Source organism: Elaeis guineensis, chromosome 15 (assembly GCF_000442705.2).
Source record: "Elaeis guineensis isolate ETL-2024a chromosome 15, EG11, whole genome shotgun sequence".
Classification (NCBI taxonomy): Eukaryota; Viridiplantae; Streptophyta; class Magnoliopsida; order Arecales; family Arecaceae; genus Elaeis; species Elaeis guineensis.
The window spans coordinates 74,275,926-74,297,842 of NC_026007.2; the positions used below are offsets into that span (position 1 = coordinate 74,275,926).

At 39.6% G+C, this 21,917-nt stretch overlaps 1 protein-coding gene across 5 annotated transcripts in view; it reads left to right on the forward strand.

Moving 5' to 3' along the window:
• LOC105058782 (uncharacterized) overlaps nt 1-21,917 on the forward strand; it is a 67,485-nt gene that overhangs the window by 43,473 nt on the left and 2,095 nt on the right. For all 5 annotated transcript variants that reach the window (XM_073249484.1, XM_073249486.1, XM_073249483.1 and 2 more), the window contains 10 exons: nt 4,224-4,272; nt 5,874-5,967; nt 6,066-6,118; nt 7,706-7,790; nt 7,858-7,960; nt 8,046-8,138; nt 19,396-19,462; nt 19,613-19,679; nt 19,781-19,834; nt 19,939-20,094. In XM_073249484.1, coding sequence (XP_073105585.1) covers nt 4,224-4,272; nt 5,874-5,967; nt 6,066-6,118; nt 7,706-7,790; nt 7,858-7,960; nt 8,046-8,138; nt 19,396-19,462; nt 19,613-19,679; nt 19,781-19,834; nt 19,939-20,073 — 800 coding nt within the window. In that variant the 3' untranslated portion in view covers nt 20,074-20,094. The remainder of the gene's footprint in view (nt 1-4,223; nt 4,273-5,873; nt 5,968-6,065; nt 6,119-7,705; nt 7,791-7,857; nt 7,961-8,045; nt 8,139-19,395; nt 19,463-19,612; nt 19,680-19,780; nt 19,835-19,938; nt 20,095-21,917) is intronic.

Sequence of the window (21,917 nt, forward strand, 5' to 3'; positions counted from 1 at the left end):
TTATAACATAGCAGAATTTTCTCCCTGTGTTGCAGATAGTTCGAAAAAGACTGTGTCATCTCCAATCATCCTTGGTAGATTTAGGTGCTACAAGGGCGATTGATTACAAGGTTTGGCTCAGTAGTTTCGACAGCCTCATCTAAGACCTCGCTATCCTCAACAGTGTCTTCCTCTTGCACTTCTACTCCATCCCGATCACTTTCATTAGTATTTTCTATCAAGTTGGTCCTAGGCTGAAATTGTCTCAAAGGGCATTCAGATGATTTATGGCCTAGTTGCCTACACTTGTAACAAGTGATATTGGTTCTCGAGGGTTTGGAACTTAAAATTTCTTTGCTTTTAGTATCACCAATGGGTTTCGGAGGGAGTTGGGTGTCATTTTTCAGGGTTGATTTGGTTCCTATAGAAAACTTCCCACTATTGTTACCTTGTCGGAATGTCTGTCTCTTCAACTTAGACTCGGCCTTAAGTGCGTGACTATAGACCGCATCTATTCGCTGATAATTGCAAAAAATCAATTCATCCTGAATTTGAGGGCGAAGTCCAGCAAGATAGCGAGCTATCCGCTGTTCTTCATCCTCCCTAAGGTCATTACGGATCTGAAGGTTATAGAATTCCTCGGTATACTGTTGCACCGTTTTAGACCCTTGCCTAAGGTTGTGAAGCTTTTGGAATAAAGTTTGTCGGTAATCGGCTGGAAGGAATTTACTCCTAAGCTTTTCTTTCATTCGTTCCCAAGTGGCAATTTTCTCTTTATCCTTTCGAACTCTATTGTTTTGTACCTGCTTCCACCAAACTAGGACATGGTCTTTCAACTTAAGGGTGACAAATTTGACTCTTTTATCCTCAGGTAGTTATTTTCATTCAAAAAATTGTTCTATCTTGTCAATCCAATCCAACAACTCATTAGGTTCTAACCTATCTTCAAACTCACTGACATCTACTTTGATATCCTGATCCCAATGTGCGGTGTTCGTTTGACGTTGGTTCGGACGGTTTCTCCTAAGAGGACGGTTGGCTTCTATCTCAGGGTCACTCTTTGATTCAATTAATCCCCCTCCACCGGGCTGATGTTGGGTATTCAAAGCCTCTAACATTTGTTGTATTTGGTTCAGTTGGTTTTGCATGTTTCTAATGGACTCTTGTTGTCGTTCATAGGCCTCTCTTCAATCCCTAGGGTTTTCGGGGTGGTTGTTTGCCATTCTAATGTACTAACGGCTCTATGATGGGGAGATAGGGGTTTAAGAAGTCGTGGACAGCAAACAAGGGTGCCAATTAGAGGGTTTTAATTTCAGGACAGCAAAGAGTTTTTTATGAATTTTCTAGACAGCAAACAAAAGTTTACAAGAAAATAAATTTTAACAGCAAATATGCAACGATGATTGAATAAGATGCAACCTAATAAAAGCTAAATATAAACTAAAGTTAATCCCTAAGGTCAGAACTTGCTCTGATACCATTTGATGCAATTAGAGAGGTACTGTAGCACGGTACTGAAGCATGCTATTGTAACAATGCAGCATAGGAGAACAAAGAAGAAAAGAAAAAAGAAAAAAAGAATGAATGCAATATGTTGTAAATCTAAATACTATGCAATCTATTCAAATGAACTCTTAAAAGTCAATGCTGGAACTAAATAGAAATTAGCAACATGTTCAAAATTTATTAAATAATAATGATGAAAGTTTCATGACTGAGACAAACTTTTCAAGACCAATTATATATACTAGTTCCAACATAAAACACTAAGGAATAGGTTCATTCCAGGCTTAAAACTGAGTTCAGATGGCTAGATTTTAATGATGGGGTAAGAGGCAGTATGAGGTAAGGTTATGGGTGGATCTGTTACTTTGAGTGCGGAAATATTTTGAAGAGGTTCAAGTCTCAACCTGTTCACGGGATGCATGATTTTCACAACCACTAAGGAGAGCAGCACCGCGATGATAGGCTTCAAGATGGAGAAGAGGGAGCTGAGAGTCTCAAGAGGAAAGAAGCCGAAGATGGGTTTGTCTGCAAGGAAGAGGCAACGACGATCCCAAAAGGAGGAGGAATTCAAGATAGAAGTATAGGTTAAACCTTTCAAAGTTTTCTTCTCTTTTTTCTTCTTCCCATGTCATATTTATATACGATGCCATCAGGTTGGATATGGTTGTTGGTTTGTTTTGAGTGGTTGTAGGATAAGGATATATTTGAATTGGTTTGTTGGGATATGGTTGTTGGTTTGTTTTGAGTGATTGTAGGATAAGGATATATTTGAATTGGTTTGTTGGGATATGGTTGTAGGTTTGTTTTGAGTGGTAGTAGGATAAGGATATATATTTGAATTGGTTTGTTGGGATATGGTGGTAGGTTTGTTTTGAGTAGTTGTAAGATAAGGATATATTTGAAGTAGTTTGTTGAGGTATGGTTGTTGGTTTGATTTGATTTAGGATAATCTAGCCATCCGATCCCAATAAATTAAACCAGGATAGAACACACACAAAATAAAATAAAATAAAATAAAAATAGTGACTCGATGTACTGCATCATGTTTCCTGATCAATGTTGATCTACACCAAAAAAACTAAAAGCCATTAGATCTTAGATCAAGGGACACAAAAAAGCTTGGTTTGATGATCTTTCTGGGTTGGATCGAGGGATCAAGATATCCTTGAATTGATTGAAAGCCCTCTTAAGGGAGGCGTCATCCATGGTCCAAAGGAGCCGATCTTTGTCTCTTCTCATCTCTCCCCCCTCCTCTGGTTCTAGTATACATTGGGTTGGTCTAGTACGTACCTATACCATATTGAATTGGTCACTGGTTGATAGATCCTTGGTATTGGTTTGGTGAACCTTTTTGGGACTGTGTTTAATGATGAGTGTGGCATCAGTTGATGCTATAAAGTTGTTTATTTACATGTTTCTATTAGTGCAATGCAGAATTGCAAATCTCTCTATGCGAAACTCTTGTTGATTTTCAATGTTCTCCCAGTTGGCTTTGATAAGATATTTGTGATTAGGATGGTAATGGGTCGGCGAATATCCGCACCTGCCCCATAATTAAAAACCTCGTACCCATAACCCCCCGGTACCTGCCCCAGGTCAGATTGGGTTGGTTTTGATAAGAAACTCATCATGTAAATATTATAAAATAATTATAATTTTGAAAGGAGAATTTAGATTAAGATTATATCATATCGGATTCGGGATGGGGCATATTATTATCCATACCCGACTTGTTTATTTTTTTTAGGACCCATACCCACCCCGAGTTCTAATCGGGTTGGGTATCCAATGAGTTGGCTAAAATTGCTATCCCTATTTGTGATTCCGCTCCTTACCTAGACTTGCATGTTTGTTAATCTTGTTCTTTTGAATGTTCTAGGGATCATGGTTTGCCGAACTACTTGTACCACATGGTATTAGTTGTACCATACCATGCCCTGGTAAGATACTGAGATTTGATATAATGCAGGGGTCGAACCAGGCTATACTGAATGAAATTGATAAATTCTGCTTGCTCACATATTGCCTAGTTTCAGGCAATACAATGCCTGGGCATGAGAAAAAGGTCTCCTGACCTTACAGGGGGTGCACCATACTATACTGGTTATATTGGACTATACTAGCAAGGTACCACTATGTTATAGGGTACTAATACAGCAAACCTTGCTAGGAGTTCTATTGTACTACTAGTCTTTCATACTTTATAGTCTTCCGTATGTTATTTATCCTAATGCTGTGATTAGTTTATGTCAGCTAGGAGGCTGAACTCCATTGATAATTTATTTTGTAGTTGGAGCCAGTGTAGATGAGGTTTTAGTTGGTGGGACAATTGTAATGTATAATGATTATTGTCCTTCGGTGGTTGAGTAAGGTTTTGTTGGTTGGGCTCCCTTGCACTTCCCTTCCATTTGCTGCTCATGTGTCAAATGCTAATTGGTATTTAGCACTTCCTTTTGGTAATGCTTTCTTTTGGTTGTAAACCTTGTGATTTTAGAAGTTAAGTACCTTTGTTTATCGATGAAAAAGAATATATGCTTATGATGCTTGCTAGATTATCATCAATCTGTATTTTTCTAAACGCATTGCAAATAAAGGAACAAAATCATAACTATTTCCTTGTTTACTTATTTTATTAGAGAACTTCCAATATGATTTTATATGCATGGCCTGTATGTTCTATGAGATATAATTATATATGTTCTACTCTTTAATTTACTCTTCGTGATAATATTTTGCAGGTGAACTTGGCTGCATATGCGGTGTAACCTATGATAACACAAAGTGCAGGTAACTTAAACATGGCAGACATATTTTACTTCTCTTATATTTCACCAATTTCTTTTCTCATGAAAAATTTAATTTGCAATTGGCATTGTGGCAGTCTTTCTAATTCAACCTTGGTAAGGCAGTGTCATGTATGGTATTAGTTTTTGCATTGGATAAACTGTTAAAGGAGCAAAATCCTCCAATGAGATTGTTTCTCATGGATAAACATGCAGAACAATCTAGGCATTTGATAACAGGCCCACAGATCCCCATGAATGGGGATTAAAGATGTAATTGGTACTACCTTCAATCTCTTGCCTTGCTAATTGAAGAATTCGAGGAATCATCAAACATTTGGGCATTCTAATTGGTTTAATTGGTATTGTAACTGAAGGTGAAAGTAGTATTACAGATGTTCAAATGGTCAAAAGCATGGTTTGTCGTACTAGTTGGTACCATATCGAGCATATTGTATCATATTGATACTAAATTGGTGAACAGTCTTGTATCGTATCGACACTGGGTATGCCTCACTGTCTTGTACCTTACCGATACTCGGTACACCATACCGTTTTATATCATACCACATATCAACACTGTAATAAGATGTCATTGGTACGGTGTCTGGTATTGAGATGACATGCACAAATAAATTAATCTGTACATTTTATTGTTATATGCTTTCCTGTATTTGTTGATGAAATATTGTCATGGAAGGAATCATTTAGATCATTTTTCCACTGTTAGACTTTATAGGCTCCAGCTCTCCAAACTGTTAAGTTAGTTAATAAATGATTACAGATACTAGAGACAAGGGGGTAAAAGATGCAATAAAACTTGAAATCATCACAAAATGACTACAAAGGTGGATACACAATCCCTTGTATAACTTGCACTGCTTGATTCACAAAAATGCTTTAATCATCCATGCTTTCTGTTAAAACTAAGTTAAGTTGTTTTGATAATTCCATGGCTGGTGTTACCTCAAAAAGGCCACCAATTATATTAGGTGCAAGAAAATCTGGAGATGCATTATTTCACCATTAGATGCCCCTCCTCTCATTAAGCATTCTATCACCCATTCAAGAGTCGTGTTCTAATCTGTTCATACTTGAAAGTTCAGAAGATTCTGCTCTCCGTACTTTTGTTGCCATGTCAAAATGTGACCCAGAGGCCACATATATGTCTCTGTCCAACCAATAATTACCTTGTCTAATAAAAAATGGTGCTTCTCCACTTCCATGCTGTTTTCAAGTTGCCACTGCAGATAGGAATCCATTCTTAGATTTACAAAACTGTGGCATTATTTTGACAGTTGAAGAAGCCCTGTGCCTCCCTCCATTTTTCTTTCAGCCTTCTTTTTCCTTTCTGGGGTGTTTGAAGGGTAAATGGAGGAACACAACTCCACTTTTGCCTGACATAAGCTACATCTTGCAAAGTGACCTGTTGCATAAAATGCTTTCCTTTTTCACAGAGCAATTTCTTTAGTATGCAGTTATTTATATGTTATTTCTATCTGGCTGGTTATTTTTTGTTTGCAGATGTTGTTGTATCTTTATTTATTATTTATTTTATTATGCTCTGAAGTTTACTTAGATGCTCCTATGTTTTCTTTGAACTAGGGTTATTGTGGAACTTGCGATTCCATGCGTCAAACATGGTTCCCGTGTATTTAAGGGCTTCACTGTTGGGTTTCATCCTCGATCATGGGAAGTTGTAAGAAAGATATTTTGCCTTTTCTCTTAGAGAATTTTGATTTCAGTTGATTGGGTTTTCATTTTGAAAGAATTATTTGGTTTGACTTTTGGTTTTAGGTTTACAATGGAATGACTCAACTAGGTTTCGAGAAATCTCATCATGAATTCAGGTGTGGTATTTCTCATAGTATTTCCCGTTTTAATTTTCTAAAGCTCTTGAACATCTAATAGTCTTGAACTCTTAGTTTATAACTTTTTCAGTTTTGCTTATATATTCTTACTTTAGTTTTCCTCCTGATTTAACATAAATTCATGTAATGTATATTTTACTGGCATTTTGTTGTGTAACCTAGGTATATGGCATACATACAATAATATGTTCTAAAGTACAAGCTAGCATATTCTTAAATAAAATAAGGATGCAATAAGAAGTTCAGTATGTAAGCTGTTCTTAATTTAAGATTTTCTGATTGTGAGAGACCTAAGGTCGTGCTAGGTGGCCATTAATTTTGACTTCCATGATAGGTTGTTCTTCTTGAAGATACAAGCACAAACATGTGAATGAGGTAGGAAATCATGCAGTGGCATGATGCATTACCAAAGCAGAATTTGGATATTTTTCCTACATTTCTCTATCAACTAAGAGTTTCTATTGTTTTTTAAATTTCCTCATGCATGGTTATGGTTACATATGGTGAATTTATGTCGATTTTTGAGTTATGCATTCTCAATTTTTAGAATTTAAACAAGAGTAGACATAGGGCCTGTTTGACATCGCTTTTTTTTTTTTTCTTTTTTTATTTTAAAAACAAAATCATATAAACGGAGACAAAAAAAATATGTTTACGTGCCATTCTTTTTATTTTCTATAAAATTATTTGCATGATTGGTAGAAAAATGAAAGTAAAAAATTCTTACTCAATATTTTCAAGAATAAGAAACTTATGCCTTTGGCTACCGTCACCAACACCATCTCTGTCATCATCACAATCATCACTACCAACATTGCATCGTCCCCACCACCACAATTGGTACTATTGTTGCTGCTATCATCTCCAATGTTGTCATTTTTGCTGCTATCGTTGTTTCAGCCACCACCATTTGTTGCTGTCGCTGCCATTATCTCCACTAGTAGCTGCTGTCATTGCTACCACCACTGCAATAACTGCCGCCACTTACTATGTTTGTTGTGTAAGGGCTGAATTTGTAAACAGAACCTTTGGCAGCCACTTACTATGTTTGGTTTGTCCTCTTTCTTACTTGCTATGCTATCAGTTATTGTAATTAACAATGAAAATAAATTTATTAATGTGCCTTGTGTGCTTAAGATTGAGTCCAAAATTGGTATAAGGGGATTTTTTTTTAATTTTTTTTGCAGTAAAAACAATCATTTGATGATGATGTGCATGTGAATGATTTCAGGTATCTCTTCTGTTGGGAAAACCTGACCTAAAATATACATGCAGCGAGAATTAATATACATGCAGTGAGAATTAATTTTTCTATATATGCATGCTCATTTCTGCCAAAAGAGACTGACTGAATCGTTCCATGTTGGGTTCTTTGTGGACATTTAATTTGTCTACGATAGTGTGCTACTAAATTTATTGCTCTGCTTAAATATTTTGGCATGGAAGAAAAAAAGAATTATCTGTGCCTACTTAAAATTTGCATGAGGAGATTTACACTGCTTATATGATGTCCTTGCAGTGTCATCTTTTTCACCTGACTTATTATGGATTTTGTAAATAATTCAGTTTTGGAACTGAGCAGACCCATGTATCTCTTTATCTAACTGCGGTATCTGCTCTTTCGGATCTTATCAGGAAACCAGTTTTTAAGGTATGGATACTTTAGTGCGTGCCTGTGGATGGAAAGCCTTGTTTGTAACTATTTTTTCCTTGTGCAGGTTTACCCAGACAAAGGGCTAGAGGTCAGGTTGTCAGGCTCAGCAGCAAGTGGCAGTGCCCCAACAACTTTGTCTCCGACAATTCTGAACATAGACTGGAGATGTATGGGTGATTATATACATATGTTATCTATATCATCTCTTGAATAATGGACAATTTATAACAATGTTGTTTGCCATATTTGCAGGTGAAATAGCTCGCGACACTCCTTATGTAATAAACATATCAATCCCCGTAGAGGATTATGATCCTATTGAGTTCATCCTCACTAAGTTATGTGGTTAGTTCTACTTCTTATCCAAAACTACTGACACCTTCAAACTTTTAGATGACATCCTTTTTTTGCTTTTTGTTTTTTATGAGAAATACTTACCACATCCAAAGGGTAAGGTATGCCAGAAATTTGCAGCAGACAGTATTCTTTGTATAAAGTTCTTTAAGATGTTAATGAAATAATAAAGGAACTGTTTCATTGGATGACCTGTTAAGATTGTGGCATGCCACTTGTTGAGAATTACCCAGAATCAGAAAAATCAGATTAGGAGTTGTGATAATTGGTCTTCTGTTTTATAAGCCACTCTGAACCTAGATCTATTATAGTTGGACTTCTGTTTTATGTCCCGCTCCCAGCTAAATCTCTTTTCATGTCTGAACTTGGTACAGTCTTGGCATGGATGATTTAGATCTCTATGCCCTGTTTCTTCTTTATGCCTATTATATGGAAGTTTTTAAGTGACATCTGCATGGAAAAACAGCACGTCTAGTTCATGATCTTGGTCTGCAGGCAGATGATAGTTTCCTTAATTTTGGTTCACCTGAGAAGAGAAATCTTTGGAATGTCCCTGAAGTCATTGAATATGCAATTGCAGGTTATCCTAATTAAGCCTGTTTGTTACTAATGTTATGTGTGGATGAACATTTTTCCCTCCCTGTATGCAGGCTTCCTTTGACAAATAAAAATTGTTTTCTTGCCTGTTTCTTTGATGGAACTTGTTAAACCTAGCAGTTATTTCAAGGTGGTTAAAATATCTCCAAGTTGCAAACTAGATAATAAAGATATTAATGTGGGAGACTGGATCTTAGTGTGTTGGCAATGTGGACATGTGGAGTGAGATTAATATTCTCCTTGGTTTGTACTTGTACACATTGTACCCTTATCCTATTATCATTATATAATATTGTTACATGAAAAGTCCTCCATGTCTTCTACGCAAGGTTTGCCATACCGTCCCATACAGACTATGCTACTAGTAAGCTACTGATCTGATACCGAGGTTTGATTCAATATATGAGCCGAACCAGTCTATACTAGTCTGAACTGAGAAAAACCATCCTATATTGTTCGGTACCAATCTGTAGTGCTCAGTTTCGGACAATGCATACTGTATTGTACTAACCATTTTGTTGCGGCCAATTTTTTGTCGTCTGTCGTCGGTGAAGAGCACCTGCAAGACAGTCCTCACAGATCGGAGTTGTATCCGGTGGAGACCCTCCGATATTTAAGTCATAGAGGGGTTGGTGAACAGCTAATTGAAGATTTAGTGTAGCAGAGTCTCAGCCTAGAATTGCCTTATCCCTGCTGCTCACCTCCCCTTTTATAGATGATTCCGATGTAATTGTCAAGCACATGGTTTTGCTTTTTATGGCGCTAAATTATCGGGCCATAATTATGGAGTTAGTGGATCATTTATTCTCACTAATTGTCGTGACACGTAGTCGATAACCGTTCGCAACGGTTAGAGTGTGTTGAGAAGATAAACCGACCATATGTCGGTTATAGTGACAAATTGATAGTCCTGTAGATCCGAATGAGTATCGATCGGTAACTCTAATATGCCAATGATCTTCGGTCGGAAGTTGATTAAATCGTCTGTTGTTGGTCGATAGTAGCTGACTATTGGTCGGTCAGCCGGTTGTGAGTCGGCATAATATGTTTATTCGGCTAATGTAGAGTCAGAGTCGGGGGTCGATGTAGAGTCGGAGTCGGGAGTCGATTGTATTGTCCCAACAGTTGTCACCCCACTCCCAAATTCAAGGTGGCTTGATGTGTATTTCATTACGTGGTTTGTCAAATTGGATGAAAAGAGTTGTCACGTGTCACCTCGAGCTCCAACTTGGTTCGTAGTCACTTGAGTATGAGAGTTCTTCGGCCGTTTTATCGTTTCGGTGGCTGCAAAATCATTATTGGGCTGTCATTTTGACAGGACAATTCGGTATCAGACGTCTGTATCAGACGTCGTTTCAGGAAGATAATTTGACGTCGGACGATATGATTCTGACTAGTAGATTTTGGTCACGTGTCCGAATGTCACTGGATCGGAGCTGTTCATGTGGATGACGGTGAGGTGGCACGATCATGAGCAGGTGCGTCGAACCGTCCGATCAATGGTCGGTCTGAATGTTGCCATGTGTCGTCATTTGATGAGACTCCGATTTGATCGCTTCCATCCTGGCCGTTGGGGGATTCTATATATATATGATCACTTTCGGTCAGACTTTTACTTTACATTTTGTCATTGTCTTCTGCTGCGGAAGCTCTGTTGGAAGGTCGCCCTAGCACTAGAGAACTCCAGTCTTTTCTTCGTCTTCTTTCTTGGTTCTCAGGTCGTGTTCTTGTCCTTTTTTCCTGGGTTCATCTCCTTTTGGTTCTCTCTATTTTTCTTTTCCCATGGCTAGGGCCTCTTCTTCTCAAGATAGTCGGTCGGAGAATTCGGTTGACGACTCTCCATCGGAACTTGAAGTGGAGGCCTCTTCACTATCCGAACTCAATGTTGAGCGGCTTCGGAAATAATATCGTATCCTGAAGCAGTATCAGCTCTTTGCATCTGATGCTGATGGTCGGGTGAACTCCCCTCCTTCGGATCAGGTTGCTTTCTATGTCGAAGACCTTCGGACTAGTCTTCGGTTTTCAATTTCGGAGTTCGTCTAGAATCTTTTGGATTATTATGGTCTTTGTCCTGCTCAGCTGGCACCGAATTCGGTCCGACTAATAATTAGTTTTGCTTTGTTGTGTCGGTTAATATCGATCGAGCCTCGTCCTTCTCTTTTTCGTTTCTTTTTTGTTCTCCATCTTCATCCAGAGATCAAGGGTTGGTGGTTCTTTAACCCAAGAAAGGACCTCTCCTTCATTATCGATCTTCCATCGTCTATTCATGGATGGAAGAATCAGTTTTTTTTTGCTTTTCTCTTTCCTGGGGCTTTCCTTCACGCTGGGGCGATCCAAAGATCGGCCCCAACGATAACAGTCGGGTGGAGGTCGACGATCGAGAAGACTTACACCGATTGAAGGACATGACGGTCCCGCCGCAGAGAGAGCTAATGATCGAACAAGCTTTTTACGATGCCGGTCTCAGTTCGATCACTTCTTTAGGTATAACATATAGTCAGTCACTTTCATTTTTGTTTTGTTCGTTTCTGAACTGCACTAACTTTTTATTCTGATTGCAGCGATGCAATTGAGGGTACGAGTATCGGCCTTCGATATTCGTCAACATGCTGTCAAAAAAATGGCAGCATCCGAAGCTGGATCTTTCCGACCGTCAAAAAAGGGTCGGACAACTATATCTACACCGGCAGAGGAACCTGACGCACCATCGGCATCGATTTTTGAGCCAGTTCTGGCATTGTCAGCTCCGACAGTGTTTCCTGAAGTGCTGTCCTTTGAAGTTGGGGTGGAGAGAGAAGACAGAGTTGCCGCAGCACCATCGACGGCTCCATCCACAGAGGTTCGAGTCGAGGTGGAAGTCGCAGCTGAACCTGAATAGTCCGCAGTTGCATCGGTCGCCTCTTCAGTGGGACTTTCTCGGGCGCAGTCAAGCTCCAGTTTCTCCGCATTCTAAGTGCGGGACTGCCGATGGAAGATCGGAGAAAGGTGCTGGTAACTTCGATTGACGACGGATCATCACCAGGGCACACCATTCATTTCGACATCAGACTTTTTGAGGATGTTGGCCTTGGCCAATCTAGAATTGGCCAAACGGCTCATTCAAGCTGCCCTTCTCTCAGTTGATCGGGAGAATAGGAAAAGCCATACCGTCATCGAAATGTTCTTTTCTTTTTACTCGATGATACTCGGGATAAGTTTTGCTTCACACCATTTTTTTTTTTGACTAATCCGATTTATCTTTTGCTTTCAGTTGACACATGACATGTTCGATTTGGAAATCGGCTACTGGAAGGTTGCAAACTTCCGTCGGACATGGATGGATAAAGTGGCGGCCGCTAATGCTGAAAAAATGGCTGCTCTTGAACAACTTCGGGCGGCGATCGAGTGGGAGGCGAAGCTTCAGGAGGAAGTCTCCCATTTGACCGCCGACCTTCAGTTTTTTGGAGCCGAACTCAAGTCGGCTCGTCAAAACATCTTGGCTCTTGAATCGCGGATCAAGAGCAAGAAACATTCCATTCACCGGCTTCGACGAGAACAAGACGGGTGCATCCTTGAACTCGAAGCCGAACGTGGACGACATCGAGCCAGCCTGGAAAGGTTGGCACTGGCCGATGAGGAATCATCTTTTATAAGAGCTGATGCAGAGTTGGCGAGGGTGGAATCAGAGTCGGCAAGGGAGGCCCTGAACCGAGCAATCGAGGATTTCAAGAGTTCAGAGGAGTTCAAAGAAGAGATTCTCGAAGGCGGATTCGACTCCTACTGTGTTGGGTATGAGGACGGCCAAGATATGATCGAAAAATTGTACTCAGATCTTGACTTGAGCAGCATCGTCCCTCCAGTGCCGGAAGATGGAGCTGCTGAAGAAGATGCCGTGCCGACTCAAAATAGAGCACCGACAGCACCAGAAGTTGTCCAAGTTTTCGATGCTACATGGGAGCAAAGAGACGGAGATGGCGACTGGTGATCGATGTAATTTTTTGTGTTCTTTCTATAATCAAATACTTGTAATCAGACTTCGGTCCAATTTTGTAATCTTTTTTTTCAATGAATGAAAATAATTTTTCTAAGTATAAACTCTTCTCTTCAGTATGTTTGTAATGTTGTAGAATAATTATTTAGCTATCAAATATCGATTGGCAAACCGAACGTTCAATAGTACTTGTAGAATCATCCGTTAGTTGAACATCCATTTGACATACTTTTAGGCATTAGGATAAACAGTAATAAACTGAATACCCCACGTCCGACTTTTAGTCAGGTTAGTACGTCAAGTTATTTGATAATCGATGGCAAGCCGAATATCTTTCGACCGATCGTAGTTAAGTCAGTATAATTTCAATCCGACTTTGATCGTATTGGCAGTACTCTCGCTTAGTTTTAGACTAAGTCGGCATAATAGTCATTCGACTAGAGTCAGCTTTTACAGTGGAAAGCCGAGATATGTTTTATACCGAGATACAGTCAGTATTTTGGTTTTTACAGTGAAAGTCGAAATATAATTGATATATCGATTTTTACAGTGAAAATCGAAATATAGTCGATAGAAATTGATCATTCATTTATCAATCTAAAATCACTTAGTTGATCGAAACTTGTGATTATGAGATGCAATATTTCATTCCGACTAGTGTATACACAGACAACCTTATTAATAATATATCTTTAAATTGTCAGCATTTCATGTTTGGGGAATAGTTGATCCTTCAAGAGTTTTCAGCCGATATGCGTCCGGTCTGACTGTTTCGGTTATTCTGTAAGGTCTTTCCTAATTTGGAGACAACTTTCTCTGATCCAGAGGTCTCGAGACTTCTACTTTCTTTAGGATCAGATCGCTTGGACGAAAGACCTTCGGTTTAACTTTTGCGTTATAATATCGGATTACTCTTTGTCGATATACTATCATCTGAACTTGAGCTTGCTGTCGGACTTTTGAAAGTAGATCTAGATTGGCTCTGACATTCAGAATTGCTCGGCTCACTGTATTGCTCAACTCTAGTTGAAGGCAATCTGATCTCGAGTGGGATCATCGCTTCTGTTCTATAGGCCAGATTAAATGAAATAGTCGATGGCGACCACTATGAATTCTCTCTGGTCAGATGTCGGAGGGAAAGAACCAAGTCTGTTAATTCTCCATTGTGCAAAAGGCCATGATGCGACAATTGATGTTAGCTGACTTGTCGGTTGGTATTGTATATTTGAATATTTCTGACATAGTTCATACCTTCGGACAAGTTCAGCTGCATCTTTCTTCATGGTGGGCTAATAGTATCTTTGTCATAAGACTTTGTAAGCTAGAGATTTTTTTTCCAAGTGATTTTCACAAATTCCTTCATGAACTTCTCTGAGTGCATAATCAGCATCTGTCGGTCCCAAACACTTCAGTAAGAGAAGAGAGAACGATCTTTTGTATAGTTGACCATTCATCAAAATATATTGAGAGGCCGTCCATCCGAGTCGTTTGGCTTCTGAAGGATCCATAGGGAGAGTCCCACCAGTCAAATATTGGACAATCGGATCCATCAAGCTTGGTTCAACAGTGAGTTGTAACACTTGCTCAACTTTATCAATATTCGGCTGATCAAGGTATTCGATGAATATCCGACCCAGCGAATTGAAGGAAGTAGTTGCGAGTTACGAAAGTATGTCGGCTCAAGTATTTTTAGTCCTTGGGATGTGAAAGATCTCAAAATATTTTAGAGTTAATGTAAGATCCTTCACCTTCTGAAGATACTTCATCATAATGGGATCTCGAACTTCAAATTCACCTTAGACCTGTCCAGCAATTAATTGCGAGTCGGTGAAGACCTTCAGACTATCGATGTCAAGCTCCTTAGCAATTTTTATACCGGTTAGAAGTGCTTCATATTCGGCTTGATTATTCGAAGCTTTGAAATTGAATCGAAGGACGTATTCGGTAATAATCCCTTCAAAATTTTTAAGGATGAGACCAGCTCTGCTGGCTTGTGCATTAGAAGCTCCATCAATATATAACACCCATGCTGAAATTAAGTCGGATTCAAGAATCATGGTCTGCTATTGTGTCACTAGCTTCATTTTCAGATTTATTATCGGGTATTGTATATTCGACGATAAAGTCGGTCAGAACTTGTGCTTTCATTGACGGACGTGGGCGATATTGTATATCAAACTCACTAAGCTTTATCGCCCACTTTGCCATCCGACTCTATGTATCAGGTCGATGTAAGATCGCCTTCAACGGCTGTTCTGTCAAGACAACAATAAGATGTGCCTGAAAGTACGGGCGAAGCCGCTGCGATGGTATGATTAGAGTGTAGATCATTTTCTCCGCTCTTGAATATCTCATTTCGACATTGTGAAGCATCTTACTGGTGTAGTAGATTGGTCGTTGAATTCGATTTTCGTTTTTTTGGATGAGTACTGAACTGACTGCTTCCGTTGAAATTGCCAAGTAGAGATACAAAGTTTCTCTTATCTTCGATTTTGTCAGTAGTGGCAGAGATGTAAGGTATTTTTTCAGATCTTCAAAAGATTGTTGGCATTCATCCAACCATGAAAAATCTTTAGTCTACCGCAGGATTTTGAAGAAAGGCAAACATCTTTCGGCCAATCTCGAAATGAATCGGCTGAGTACGGCAATCCTTCCATTGAGTTACTGTATTTCTTTCTTTGAGCTTGGGTGCTTCATGTTAATGATAGCCTTTATCTTCTTGGGGTTGGCCTCGATTCTTCGTTGTGACAAAAAATTCAAAGAATTTTTTGGAAGTCACTCCGAACGCACACTTAGTCGGATTCAACTTCATCTGATGTCATCGAAGTGTGCTAAAAGCTTCTTTTAGGTTTCGAACATGATTTAAAGTTTGAGAACTTTTCACCAGCATGTCGTCCATATATATTTTCATGTTTCGCTCGATCTGTGCCTTGAAGATTTTGTTAATAAGCCGTTGGTAAGTGATTTCGGTATTTTTCAAACTGAAAGGCATCACTTTATAGCAGTATATGCCTTTGTCGGTTACGAAGACTGTGTGCACCTCGTTTTCGGATGCCATCTGAATCTGATTATATCTAACAAAGGCATCCATGAAGCTCAAGAGTTGGTGCTTCGAAGTCGCATGAACTAGTTGATCAATTTTTGATTAAGAGAAATTGTCTTTCGGACAAATTTTGTTCAAATTTGTGTAGTCGACGCAGATTCTTCATTTTTCATTGATCTTTCTCACCATTACTACATTGGCGAGCCAATCGGGATAAGTAGCTTCTCTGATGAAGCCTGTCGTGAGGAGCTTGTCGACCTCTTCATCGATGATCTTCTGTCTTTCAGAGGCAAAAGGTCATTTCTTCTGTCTCACCGGTTTGATTTTTGGATCAATGTTGAGTCGGTGAGTTATTACTTCCGAAAAAATTTCTGGCATGTCTGTTGTCGATCAAGCAAAAACATCGATATTTGCTCTCAGTAGATTTATTAATTACTGTCGCTCCGGATCAGACAGTTGCGATCCAATTTGGACCGTCTTCTCAAGATCTTCTTTTAATAGGATGGAAATCAGTTATTCGGCTGGTTCATCCCTCTCTTGATTCTCTCTTTGGTCCAATTTATCGACGGACAAAGAGTCTTCAAGTTTATTATTTTGTGTGGAGACTAAGAAGCAACATCGAGCAAGTTGTTGATCTCCACGAATCTCTCCGACTTCATTTTTTATCGAAAATCGAACTAACTGATGATATGTCGAAACTACTGCTTTCAGGATATTAAATCCAGATCGTCGGAGTATGATGTTATAAGTCGAGGACACTTGGACAATCGTGAATGTAAGGAGAACAGTGATCTGTTGTGGTCAGTTCCTGCGGTCAAGGAGAGAGTGATTTCTTCTTCCACAGTAACAGCATCTCCAGTGAAACCGATCAATGACGTCGAGACTCTTCTGAGTCGATCAGTCGGTAGTCACATTCGAAAAAAAATTGAGTAAAATAAAACATCTGTTGAGCTTCCATTATCTGCAAGAATTTTTTTTACATCATAATTTGCTATCGTTGTTGAGACAACGACAGTATCATCATGGAGAGTTTGAATTCCTTAAACATCTTCTTCCGAGAAAGTAATTACATTATCGAGTCGTCGTTTCTTCACCGACTCTTCTTCGAAAGTTTTCCTCCAATTCGATCGTCCGGAGATCATGTTGATCACTCCTGCAGTCGACCGATTGTTGATAGTCTCCTCAGTTTGCGTCTGAGGTTGTCGGTCAGCAGGAGGTTGAGTTAGTTGATCCCTTCGAAACTTTTCGAGGTAGCCTCGTCGGATCAGGGCCTCTATCTCGTCCCTGAGCTGGATACATTGTTTGGTATCATGACCATGATCACGATGAAACCGACAGTACTTCTTCCTATCTCGGCTCCTTGGTGGTGCTTTCATCAGTAGGGGTATCATAGATATTTTGCTCCTTCGATCTCCATTAGGATCTATGCACGAAGATTAGAGAGTGGAGTATAGGAGTCATACCTGCCATAGTTCGGCTTCGAACTCCGTCATCGGGGTGAAGCTCGCTTATTGAGAGGTGGCCGACTTGATTTGGCTGGAGCTCCATTCTTCTTCTATTTCTTCTTCTGACTTTTTTTTTATCTGGCATCGATTAGAAGCAGCTTCGTCTGTGTGAATATACTTGTACGCACGCTCTAGAAGTTCAGCATAGGTCCGAGAGAGAGTTTTGTCCAAAGAGTAAGTAAATCTGGATCTTCTCAGATCCCTCTTCATGGTCGATATAGCTATGTCTTCATTGAGATCCTTGACCTCAAGCGTGGCCGCATAGAAGCGAGCCACAAAGTCTTTTAACGTCTCTATCTCACCTTGATTGAGAAGAAACTGTCGGATGTTCGTGGCGGCCTTCGACTATTGCTGAAGTGTATCATGAAAGAATGTTTGAGCTGCTCGAAGGAATTAATGCTTCCCGACTGAAGTTCGGAATACCAGACTCGAGCAGTCTTCCGAAGGATTGTCGGAAAGTCAATGCATAAGAGGATGTTGGTTGCCTTCTGGATCATCATGAGAACCTTATAGCTCTTCAAATGGTCGATCGGATCGGTGGAGCCGTTATATGGCTCTATCTGAGGTATTTTGAATCGAGATGGAATCGGTTCGTTCAGGATGCGCTGAGAAAGAGGCTGGATAGTATGGAAGCTGTAGTCATTGGAAGACTTCTAACCTTCCACCTGAAGTTAGACGAGCTGACGATCAATTTCTTAGAACTTACGCTCATAATCGTCAAATCGGCGTTGCTGAGAAACTCCGGGGGTGGAACCTCCTGAGAAACTCGAAGGAGAGATAGAAGGTGTTCGCGGTCGTTTTTCCTTCTTGATACTGTGCAGATGGGAAGGAGAAGAGGAACGCTGTGAATGGTGGGTGGCACGGTGAGTGCCGAGAATGTGGTTGTCTGTCTCGATGAGTGTCGAGTCGGTTGCTCCGGATATGAGGGTGAGCATCGTGGAGGACAACGGCTGTGCCTAGATGGTCGGTGCCACCGGTTGCTCCACTGGTGGCTGCGTTGCTGTTGGTCTGCTGCTGCTTGAGGCTTTGGACTGCCCCTGTCAAAACCTTCACTTGCTGCATGAGTGCAGCAATCTGTACGTCCGTAGTGACCACAGGACGCGAGGAACTAGGCTCTGCCACGGAAGGTGGAGTAACATCTTTTCGGTGGGAAGACTGCCTCGTCGATCCATTGGAATGTTGAACTCTGGTTCTCGGCATGGTTCTGTAGCTTTTCCCCTTTCCTGGTGCATCAATCTGTTGCGGCCAACTCCCTGTTGCCGGTCGCTGGTGAAGAGCATCTGCAAGACAAAATCCTCACAGATCGAAGTTGTTTCCGGTGGGGACCCTCCGATGCTTAAGTCAGAGAGGGGTTAGTGAACAGCTAATCGAAGATTTAGTGTAGCAGAGTCTTAGCCTAGAATTGTCTTATCCGTGCTGCTCACTTACCTCCCCTTCTATAGATGATTCCGATGTAACTGTCGAGCACGTGGTCCCATTTTTTATGGCGCTAAATATCGGGCCATAATTATGGAGTTAGTGGGTTGTTTATTCCCACTAATTGTCATGACATGTATTTGATAACCATTCGCAACGGTTAGGTTGTGTTGAGAAGATAGGCCGACCATATGTCGGTTATAGTGACAAATTGATAGTCTTATAGATCCGAATGAGTATCGGTCGGTAATTCTGATTTGTCAATGGTCTTCAGTCAGAAATTGATTAAATCGTCTGTTGTTGGTCGATAGTAGCCGACTGTTGGTCGATCAGCTGGTTGTGAGTCGGCATAATATGTTTATTCGGCCGATGTAGAGTCAGAGTCAGGGGTTGGTTGTATTGTCCCAACACATTCCATACCAAACCAGTGATGTACCAGTACGGTTCTTGGTATCAATTCCGCAAACCTTGGTTTTATGATAAACTATACTAAAGCAATGCTTTTGACACTCTGACAATCATAATGTATTCAAGAATTAGAGCATGGTAAGTAAGTAGTCTGAGATCTGCAATTTTTTTTTTCTTTTTTTTTGGAATGATACCTGCCTTCCTTTGAATCACATCTGAAACATGCTGAAACTATTGACATGCTCATAGTTGAATGATTTGCTTGATGTTTAAAATGCTGATGAGTCATTTTGGGCATATCTTTCTCAGATTATAGGCAGGGTAGAGAAGGTGAAGCTACAAGAGGTTGGGCCACTTTTGGAGTTCTTTGTTGCATGTATGGTGACTTCAGCAACCGATCTTTAATGCTGCGATATTTTTAGACATGTTCCACAATTATCTGTTGAAATTATAATGCTGGTTTCTTGTTTGTGCTTTCCAAGTGTCTGCTTTGGCTTTGATACTTGCATAAACTGTTTTTATGCAGCTTCATTGTTTTATTGAGTATATTTTGCTGTGGAGGATTTATCTACAAGACACGTGTGGAACATCAGGTTGGTTTGCTTTGAGTTTTAACCAGTGCTTTCTGAAGAATATGATTAGGCATCTTTCTTTGAGATAGAATGAATGATCTTCTTGGAACGTATTTATGCAGCGTGGTCTTGACGCCTTGCCTGGAATGACCATTCTATCTGCCTGTTTGGAAGCTGTCGGTTACACATACTTCTTTCATCCCTTGCTCACTATTGGACTTTTCTATTCATTCATTAGAATTTCAGTGAAGGCCTGACGGTTTGCTGAAAATCAAACTAGGTGTCTGGACCACAGGCCTACAGGCTAGGAGAGGATGTTAATGATAATTTCATAAACCAAACATCTTGGGAACATGCGTCTGGTTCTGCACAGGGAACACAAAGAACAGTTGAGAGGAGATACGGGTCAATCTGATAGAGTATATGCATTAAAGCTGTTCGTATTATCTCACTCCATTTCTCATATACAATTTTATAGAATCACCTGGTAGTATTTTGGTTATTGCTGATTCTTATTCCTATTGTTGATGCTGTTCACTGGCATTGTTTGAATTAGAAAGACCTTTACTTGGCTTAAGAAGGTGCCAGTTCTATGATTTCTTTCTTTTATTTTTCTTTTTTCTTTCTTTTTTTTCTGAAGTACATGTAACACATTTGAAACAATAAGTAATGCGAGAGAATCAAGAAGCAACAAAAAGTAAGGGAACTGTTGGTCACATAAGATGTGGATTCATGCTTTCAGTATATTAAATATATAAAATTCAACCTGATTGGTGAAGAATTAGAACAGCTGACCACAAAACTTTAACAAAAAGCACAAATTATCAATTGGCGACTTCATTCATTGGAACGGGTCCAGAAAACAAATACTAATTTGAAGTCAGTTTTGGGTGTAGATGCCTGTTTATGGTGCCTTCCATTATCCATAATTTGGAGAACCAAGTAGAATTACAAAGGTTCTTGCAGGCATGGTAATGGACAACAATGATATTGAGACATAAAAACAAGTGATATCCATCTTGTTTGACAGACAACATATCGAACACACTTGACCACCATATGAAGTTAAGATAATGGAGGGAAAGATGCAAGAGAAACCAATGCATATTAATGATCATATTCTTTATTGGACCTATAGTAGTTCTTCCAAACTTCTCCACTGTAACCAGTGAGAGGACCAGTGTTCCCCATTTTTACCATGGACTTTGCAGACTTGTTGAAAATCCATTATCGGTGTATTTGTTAACCCAATCTATAGCTTTTGCATTATTTCCTGTCAGCAGCACTTCATCTGAATTAGAGACTCCCTTTCCCCCCAGGATCAGCTTAAAGTAATAGTTGTGAAACCTTAAAGGACTGAAAAAATCTCTGCTTGAAGATCACACATATTGCCATCCCACTTGTATATCTTCCAGTCAACATAAAAATGGGCATTAATGCAAAATCCAAATTGTAGACTGAAATGAACTAAAAATAAGATGTGAAACAATAATTTGACATTTCTGGTCTTATCGGAATTTATCCATCAGGAGGTTTGAACTAGTTGAATGATGGTTAAAGCAAAGAATAGTTAGGATAAATTGCATTTAGTGGCTGCTGAAATAACCTTGATGGGATAACTAATTATTGGAAAGAGCTTTATCTTTCTAATTAAGTGGTTTAGAAGCTAGAAAATTAGATAAAGTACATTGCATTAATTTAATTTAAGAAAATGTTAACTATCTTTCTGGCATATTAAATTCATAAACATATTATGGAAATAAATATTTGGCTGAAAATTTGTCTGTGAGGATTATGATATCCGGAAGAAAAGAAAGAATATCTTTTTCCCTCTGGTATGTGTTGATAAATGCACCTCTTTGATCGGGTTGCTTGTTCAGATCACATTTTGTGGGGGCATTTGTGCATGGTCAAGTAAGTCCTACTTACATGGAAGGGTGATTCACCAACTCAGGAGAAAGCCTTTGTTTGCCACTGATAAGAAGAAAAGTCACCATCCACATTTGTGTTTTGAGGAACTAGATGTTGGTAATTGCCTACTTCAGGTTTGGTTTAGAAACTTTCTTCATTGGTGACCCCAGATTGAGTATAAGAGTCACTCGTAAGTTGGCCTAAGCTGAATGTTGGTGATGCTTTACGTTTCAAAGCTTTTAGACATCATGCTTTCTTGGTTTGATAGAGGAAGGAAGACTCCCTTTTAAATACAATTCTTACACCATAATATTTTTAGACTTTGTGCATTGTGATCAAATTGTCAAG